The 8,994-nt window shown below is 37.2% G+C and overlaps 1 protein-coding gene across 1 annotated transcript; it reads left to right on the top strand.

Moving 5' to 3' along the window:
* The first annotated feature begins 287 nt into the window (after positions 1–287).
* plek (pleckstrin) lies at positions 288–8,254 on the top strand. The gene is made up of 9 exons (XM_015032438.1): positions 288–451; positions 2,792–2,947; positions 3,173–3,354; positions 4,545–4,636; positions 4,736–4,920; positions 5,803–5,907; positions 6,117–6,200; positions 6,285–6,354; positions 6,525–8,254. Exons 1-9 carry the CDS (start codon positions 410–412, stop codon positions 6,662–6,664), a joined length of 1,056 nt encoding a protein of 351 aa, XP_014887924.1. The 5' UTR covers positions 288–409; the 3' UTR covers positions 6,665–8,254.
* The last annotated feature ends 740 nt before the right edge of the window (positions 8,255–8,994 follow it).

Below are 8,994 nucleotides of genomic sequence, written 5' to 3'. Positions count from 1 at the left end.
TTTTCAAATTTTAATGTGACCACAATAAAACATACTAAGACATCCAGACTGTTGAGCCCCATTTTTGGATTCAGTTGAACAGAAAAGTTCTCAGACATCCACCAATCTTCAGCAGTGACTAATAATGTATTTGACAACAGGAAGATAGTTGACCAGTTATCTTTATCAGACCCAATGCTCGCATTTCCTGCTTCTGGGTTTCAGTGTCTGTGGCTTTCACAAACACACGCCCCTTCTCAATCGGCACACGATAGAGAAGGGGCGAGAGAGAAAGAGAGGAAGAGCGCGATATAGACAGAGAGAGAGAGAAAAGGGGGTGGCAGAGGGAGTAGGTTAAATGGATATGAAATGCTTTTGACAGTCACTAAAAAGTGACAAGTTGCAGCAGACGGCAGCAGAGAGCCCAATAATGGAGCCACAAGAGATCAGAGAGGGATACCTTGTTAAAAAGGTAAGAACATCGACATAAAAATACACCTCACCTCCTAATATGTTGTACACTTCGATCTACCACTAACATAAACTCTTATAAAGAATTATTTTCAGACTCTTGACAGCTGTCGTAACACTAAAACTTCAAGTTTCATTTTGGTCCCATTATATGCAAATATAAATGTTTAGTCTTGAGGTTCAAACAATGGGCTGTTGTTTCAGAGAAAGAAAAAAAAGTTATACGCTTTATTCATATATCACTAACGTACTAATATGGACTTTCATATTAAGAAATGACAACAGCAAATTTGAAAGACCAAACGACCAATATATTGAGGACAAGCACTGGGAAATCATACTGAATGTTGTAGCTTTGCTAAGACCAACATTTGAATAGAGGAACAGATGGCACAAAGTCCCAGCACAACACAGAAATGCACACTTCTGTTCTGCAGTCAAAACAGAAGCTCAAGTTCCTATTAGAGCTGAAAGTAAAACATGAAATACCCCTCTCGTGTTTTTAGGTTTATTCTGCACTGTTGCAACTAGAGAGGAGAACTTCATAGTCAAACTATGCAATACGTATGAATCGAGTAAAAGCCACAATAACACAGCAGAGCTAAGTTTGACTTCTGGGACTAGTTGTGTACACGCCATTTTCAATGAGCACAATGAAGTTTTTTTGTGTTTTTTTCACACTACCTACGCTCATATGTTCTTTCTTCACTTTGAGCAAGGTGAGAATTGCTCAAAGAGGCGGAGTTTTCACTTTATGAGCTTTTTGTTTGCATGGAGTCAGATAAATATTATTTCCCTGTTTTCATCAGCATGTGTTTCTTTCATTTGTTGCACTTTATTTTTAAGTCATTTAAAGCTGTGTCAGTTCGATTTCAATTCAACAATCGTTTGAAATCTTAGATCTGAAATGTCAAGTATTGACTGGTGTCATTTATTGTTTAAATGAAAGTATACGCATTTGAAAGCCTCTCCCATCATGAAAAAACTATTGTGCAAGCAGATGATTACAACATGAGTCTTTATTTAATCATAGAAATTAAGGCAGGTTTGAGAAACAGCGTCATAAAAGGGTGTTAAATAAAATCCTGATGCTTGCTCAAACAAATAAAATCCTTATATTCTAATTGAAAATGTCCAGGCAGTACAGAAAAGTTACATTATTCCATCCATCTTCTACACCTGCTTAATCCATGGAGGGTGTGTGGGGTTAGAGCCTGTCTCCAGCAGTCAGCAAGCGAGAGGTGGGGTACACAGCTTGCCAGTCCATCACCGGGCGACAACCATGCATGTACATTGTCGGATCTTAAGGCAATTTAAAATGATCTGTTAACCCAGCGTACATGACTTGGGAAGTGCATATGAGAACCAAGTAAACGTGTACTGTGTGAGAGAGACAGGAAGTCTCACATACATGTAAAGATTACGCAAACTACCTCCAGGGTCGCCCTTGTCCAAGATGTGAACTTAAGGTCTACCTTGCTGCGAGGCAGCAGTGCAAAGTGGTGTCAACAGCAGTGCTAAACACCACTTTGTATCAAAGTATCAGGAGGAAGACTGATAAGTGTTGCCTGATATATGAACAGTCTGTGCAAAAAGTCTTACATCCTCAGCTGACAATCAAATTTAATACACAAATGTCCTGAACAGGCTGAAATATTGCAAACTTTATAAAATATATTTATTTCCTCTCTCTCTTTTCCCTTCTTTGTTGTCTAGAGTTTTTTTTTTTTTTTAACAAGAGAATGATTAATACAGTCGATAAATGATAAGAGTGCCGTCTGTCCAGAATGCAAAACTGGCCACGTGTTTCTGTGTACTTGATTTCAGACTGCAGAATTAAATTAACAGAAGTACAACTTCTCATGAAAGTACAGGAAGGCTTCCAAGTATCATCATCACGGTTAAATACTACTATTGTTTAAGTATTTTAAGCAATATGCTTTCTAGAAAAAAAAAAAATCTGCCTGAAAAAAAAAACAAAAAAAACATTTTCATTCTATTAGAGAAGAGAAAGCCTAAAACCAAACTGAAAAAAATCAACATAACATTCATAAACAACGCTATCATTCCAAAACTCTCCCTGCACACTTTATCTGAACTTGTAAGTCTATGCACTATATTGAAAAACTAAAGAACTCAGTCAAAAGCAAAAAGTATGATCCGCAAACTTTTGTGAGTTGACGTGCAGAATAGGAAGCAAGACGCATGCCAACAAAGTTGTGCTAAAACAGTCATTAAAGCGTTTACTTCAAACACAACACACCTCACGAACAGCTCCATCCTTTGTCAGTGCTCTTGCACTTTTTGCTCAAGGCTTCCTGTTGTATTAAACAATCCTCAGGGTACAGTGCTGAACTCCTGGAGTGCAGTGTGGGTGGTGTTGTCAGAAGATGGCTTGGATTACTATAAAAAGAAAACAGATCACTCACCGAAAGGGATGATCCCACTGAAAGGAGCAACACTCATCAGTCCCTGTCAAGATTTTAACAAGAGAACGGTAAGAAAGTGTCGGATAATATCATCAGCTACAATGTAAAACGAGGGCTGCAGGATTACACCTGTGAGAATAATCATTATCATTGTGAAAATTGAGACTTTTAGTAGTTTTCTTCTAAACTGCTGCTCACATTAGCTGATTATTTGTCTTTGTGTAGAATAAAATGTTCAATCGAGAAAATCCTGAAACTTGAAAAGTGTAGCTGACGGAACTTGCTTGATTTAGCTGGTCTTCAAGATCACTACAGAGAGGAAACAAGATCACTTCTTTCAAGCCTCGCACATGGAGGAGAGAGAACTTTGGGTGAAGGACATTAGGAGACTCTTATCCTGCCTGAACAATGGGAAAAAGTTTGCTAGAAAGTCCACCAGACGCTCCATTCGCCTGCCAGAGACAGTCAACCTTGCGTAAGTTAAATCAAATCTAGTCTTTTTCAGAATAATTAATCAGAATGACAAAATGAGTGGTAGTAATTTTGGGAAAATACAAGATATTTACTGCAGTTGAAGTACTTGACGTCAGTACATAGAGTTGAGTTGCTAATTTGATACTGTGCCTTGAAAAAGTATTCATATTGCTTGAACGCTTTAGTTGTTGTAACCTCTAGCTTTATTGTATTTATTTTGGATTTCATGTGGTAGGGCAAAAGAAAGTAGAGCACCAATGTGAAGACATTTTTTTTAAAGATTTCTACAAATAGATATGAGGGTTATATTTGTATTCAGCCTGTTTTAGCTAGAAGAACGGGTTGATTGTAACTCTGAAAGACCTGCAAAGATCAGAACTGCTCAGGAGGGAGAATTGGTTGACACAATAGATATTAGTTGTGCCTTTCTAAGAGAGTGGTAAGAAAAAAAGCCATTTTTGAAAGAAAGTCACAAAATTGCATGACATCAAACCGAATGAAGGGTGGAGCCAAAGACCCGCCCCATTAGTGTTTATAATAGCCTAGAAGAAGTCTTTTGGAAGAGAAGTGAAAGGTCATCAAGAAATAAGGAAAGAGGCCTACTTTTGTTTCTGGTTTCACTACATAATGCAATCTGGGGAGAATATCTTGTACAGACTGCAAAAAACTAAAACAACAAATGAGACTGGGAAGTAAATTCACTTTCTAGCAGGAAAATTCACCTTAACGTTCGGTATGAGTCACAGTGGAATTGTTTGTACTAAAACAAGTATCACAGACACTCTCCACTCAATCATATATCCTTTGAGCAAGTTTTGCAAAGAAGCAAACATTTGTAAAAATATGAATGTAAAAAATATTCTTTCCCTTTTCTTTCACTTTACAATTATGCTCTACTTTGTGTTGATCTAACACATGGAATATCTCATGTTTGCAGCTGAAACATAAGAAGAAGTTTTAGAAAAGGTCAATGAGGATTAAATCACTTTTCAATCACTTTTGAACAATATAGGCTCAAGTATCAGGCAAATATAACAATGCTTGTGGCCCGACTTCCTTAGCTTCACTGCTTAATCATTTGATGCTTAAATGTTTTAGATTATGAGAATTGAAGGTCAAGCTTACTGAGCTGTTAAGTGCTTGTGGGTAGTGACAGAAAATGTAATAATAATCCTGGTTGTGTTTTCCCAGTGAGTTGTATGCGCTGATGAAAGACCAGGACGACGGAGTGAAGGAGTTAAAACTTGAGCAAGATAATCAAATTTTCAACCACTGCTTCACTGGTATTGAATTCTAAGTTATTTTGATGTTACTATAGGTGGGCAGGAAGGTTTATTTCTGTTCTTTGAGCCTTTTTCACAGCTTCCTTATTTCTGGCACAGGCGCGACGGTAATAGAGTGGCTGATTTCGAAAGGGAAGGCAAGAAATAGGCCAGAGGCACTCATGCTAGCAACGGGGCTTCTGACTGAGGGCTTCCTCCAGCCTGCGGATGACCTGTCAAAGGAGGGGGCAGAAGGCGGAGAGCAAACAACCTTTTTAGATCAGACAAAAGCTCTCTACTACTTTGTGAGTTCAGCTCCTGAAAGCGTACTAACAAAAACATGTCTTTATTTAAACAATGTATGGATTCTATGATTTTGTGTGCGTGTGTGACAGATAAGCACAACATAATGTATAGCATGACATTGGAATAGGAAGAAAATGATGCATGGTTTTCAAAATGTATTTGCAAATAATTATCCAAAAATCGTAGCATGCTCTTGTATTCAGCACCTTTTATTTGGAAAGTCCCCACTAAGGAACACACCAGATATGAAAAGGAATGAAATTGTGCAGAAGCNTAAAGCAGGGTTGNGTCANAAAATAATATCCAAAGCTTTCACACGTCTTATGGTGTCCAATCCATCTTCCAAAAATGGAGAGAATGTGGAACAACTGCATCTAGCCTGGCAAAGAGAGGGATAGTCAGAGAAGCCAAGAGGCCTAAGGTAACTCTGGGGGAGCTGCAGAGCTCAGGTGGAAGAATCTGTTAACAGGGACAACTCTTAGTCAAGCACTGCAAATCTAGACTTTGCCAGAAGGGAAGTCCCGAAAGAAAATCTGTTAGAGAATCCAAAAGATTATAATGGATGTTCTCTTTTCAGCAGGACAGTAACCTTAAAACTAGTCAGAGTTACTATGGGAACAGCTTATAGCTAATGGCCCTGACCACAATCCAGACACACCAAAATCTGCAGTAGAACTTAACGGTTTCTGTCTCAACACTTTTGCTGACTGACAGTCTGTCACATTAAGTCTCAATGAGAGTTATTTGCACTTTTGGTAATAACTTGAAAAAATGTGAAAACAAATAAATAAATAAATAAATAAAATTAAAGCGGTGTGAATACCTTTGACGGGGACTGCTCACATCATGGGTTATATTTATGTGCATCTTTGTCCTTTCAGACAGACAGTGGGTTCTTCTGTGAGGGCTACTCCAGTGACGAAGACGTTCTGCTGAAGGACGAATTCAGGGGAAACATTATAAAACAAGGCTGCTTGCTCAAACAGGTGAACTGTTGGCACAACAAAACCCGACTGCCACTGTTCAATGTTCCCTTGGTGGAAAATCACCTTCCATAAACATCTCAAACACATAAAATCAATTCCAGTTACCGAAAGAGGAACTTAGTTTCACATTCAAAATTCCCAGGGTTAAATTTAGCATTTTGATATGTATAATAAACTTGATTGTCTGACCACTACTTATTTTATCATAGGGACACAAAAGAAAAAACTGGAAGGTACGAAAGTTTATACTTCGAGATGACCCCGCTTATATGCACTATTATGATCCTTCAAAGGTAAATGTCTTGGTTCAATCTATGCTGCGTGAACTCAAATTTTGCACAGCATGAAACTATTTTTTTCTCCTTCCTTATTGTCAGGGCGATGACCCTCTAGGCTCAATACATCTCCGAGGAGCTGTGGTTACAGCTGTGGAGTACGTGCCTGATGGTGGGTGATGTATTTTAGTGTTAGAATGTAAATATAGCTTTTCAACTGAGACCAAAAAAAAAAAAGAAAGAAAAAAAAAACAGAACTCAAGTGTGCTGTCAGTATAGTATATATATTTTTTAGTCGTCTATTTTAACTCCTCTTTTGTTTCTGTTGTTTCCTGGTTTCAGCCAAGAAGTACGACGTTGACGGAAACCTCTTTGAGATTATCACTTCAGATGAGACTCACTATTTCCTGCAAGCTGCAACATCTGAAGAAAGAAAGGAGTGGATCAAAGCAATACAGACGGTGTCGAAAAGTGGAAAGTAGTGAAAGCAGTGAAGCAACAGGGGAATATCTGTCAACCACAGCTGTACCGAAACTGATGTACTATAAAACTTTTATGCTGTCTTTCATTCTGAAGCAAGTAGTGAATTTCACTTTTATACACACATTATATTTATGCTTCTTTATGCTAAATTAATGACAATTTATATAGGACGGAAAAAAAATCCTGAAGAAGTACTATCTGTTAATACCAGATGAATACTTTTTAAAAAGCACTCTTATGTGTTTGCATAACTTAGACTTACAAGTTAAATGGACACATGTTTTTGTTTGTGGAGATGCATATCTCTGTCCTTTACATGAAATATTTAAATAAGTTGGTTTGTGGACCAGTGAAGCAACAGTTTTTTTTTTTGTTTTGTTTGTTTTTTTCTAAACCGGTTTCACGCCTACAGAATAATTGCCTCAGTTTAAATTTACATGCAACGGCAGTAAAACGTACTTCCTTGGAACAACAAACTGTTTTAACCTATCTATACCTATTATTAATTCACAGTAGTTTCCCTTCCTCTTTGTTCAGTTTCAAAAGTGTGAGATAGTTGCTGTCATCACACATGCTTGGCTTCTGGGTGTGAAGAAAGTTTGAGTTGCATTCTGTCTTCACCGTTGCATAGCCACTTTGTAGCAGTGCATGCCTGCTGCAGTTGTGTGACAGTTTATCAGCCACAAAAATGACTAGTTTGAGCCTGGGCATGACTAGGTGGAAAAAAAAACACAGCAATGATGCCCACTTATTTCAACAGTAGGTTTAAGGGCAGCTCAAAGTTGTTAGTTTGCAAAGCAGTAGCTTTAGACAATACTACTTGTTTGACATCTGGTTTGCTTTAAATGTAAGCATAGAATATGAAAAATAAGCAGTACATATCTGTTGCCTGTCCTGTATGATTTAAACATATTGAGGACATTATTAATTGTGTGATCTTTCTAAATTTAGCTATGAACTCTAAAGCCTATTATTTTGAACAGTAATCCCACATCAGGGGTGTAACTTAGTTTGAAGAACAACTGTTTGCTCTTTTGTGCTTTTCTGTTTGAAGCGAGCGACTAAATGCTTTGAATACATGATAAAGTGGCAATATTTATTTAAACTAAATCCACATACGATTTCTGTTTGAGGCGACCGATTTCTGTTGCTGGCATTAGTTTTAACCACAACAACATCTTTTGTAAAGAATTCATTGTCGTTCAAGGAGGTATGTCAAATATCTTGAATAACAGCCAGACTCACTGACACCTAACACCCACTGACTTTCTCAGATTATAGTTTCAGCTTTGTGTCAAAATAGTCTTGATTAAAGTCTGCTAAAGCACACAGTGCAGGCTGTGTATCACACCGCTGACAGTAAGCAAATGACAATACAGAAGTCTGATATATCATATAATTGGAACCCTGGGTTTGAGTGGTTTGCAGAGACTTTTACAACATTTGGCTGTACAAAACAAAACAAAAACAAAAGCAATGCCTCTCTGTGAACATCGTGGAGGCCGCAATGACGACCACTAACGCTGTTGATTCTATTGCTCATTCAAATTTATTGCTTTCTGTGTGAAAATTACTAAAATAAATCAAACTAAGGAAAACTGTGCACATCATTATTTTACACTTTTACTGACTTTGTTTTTAACACAATAAAAACAAACGAGTACAATAATGATGCTCTCGAGCTTGTATATGTTTTATATCACCTTGAAAACTTTGAATCCAGTAATTTTTTTATTTCAGGCAGTAAATCATTCCATAGTTGTGTTGCTCTTACTGCAAACTACGGTGACTTACAGAAGATTTTTAAATGTAATGCTTACAATGGGTTGCAAGAACTCCTTGGTCTGTTATTTATATCATCACAGTTATAACAAAAGTCAATTTAAAATTGTACATTTGTACAGCTTCAACAATCCATAATAGGATTATTATGGATCCTAAAACATGTTTATTTCTTAACTATTTGGTGCAGAAAACTGGTTAGACATTGTTCTATTAGCCAGGTATGCATATTTAATATCTGCTAGCAGGAGACAGGACAGTATATGGAAACGGGTCACTTATTAACCAGTCAGTCTACAACACAAAGAAGACTTCACCAAAACTGTCAGCAGATGGCAGTATTACCCCATGATGATTACTCAAAGTTATAAGGTTCTTTCTCTGGTTCCTTGTTTCTTTGTTTTATTGTGTCTTTGTTTTATGGAAACCCTCTGTTTAACCTGTTTTGTTTCCAGCAATTTGCACAAATTTGTGGTGCATTTGTATCCTAAAAGAAAAACATGAAACTCGACGCAGAAATCTATATGAAAAAAAGTAAATAAATATA

The sequence above is a fragment of the Poecilia latipinna genome, unplaced genomic scaffold (assembly GCF_001443285.1).
Source record: "Poecilia latipinna isolate Pla-1442-1.1 unplaced genomic scaffold, P_latipinna-1.0 Scaffold241, whole genome shotgun sequence".
In the NCBI taxonomy this organism is placed as follows: Eukaryota; Metazoa; Chordata; class Actinopteri; order Cyprinodontiformes; family Poeciliidae; genus Poecilia; species Poecilia latipinna.
Note: the sequence above shows the minus strand (reverse complement) of the source record. Positions and strands in the feature narration are given on the sequence as shown.

Coding starts and splice junctions, on each gene's coding strand:
- plek (XM_015032438.1), top strand. CDS start 410: ATGGAGCCACAAGAGATCAGAGAGGGATACCTTGTTAAAAAG. Junction 2,948..3,172: donor AAGATTTTAACAAGAGAACG/GTAAGAAAGTGT, acceptor TGCTTGATTTAG/CTGGTCTTCAAGATCACTAC. Junction 5,908..6,116: donor AAGGCTGCTTGCTCAAACAG/GTGAACTGTTGG, acceptor ATTTTATCATAG/GGACACAAAAGAAAAAACTG.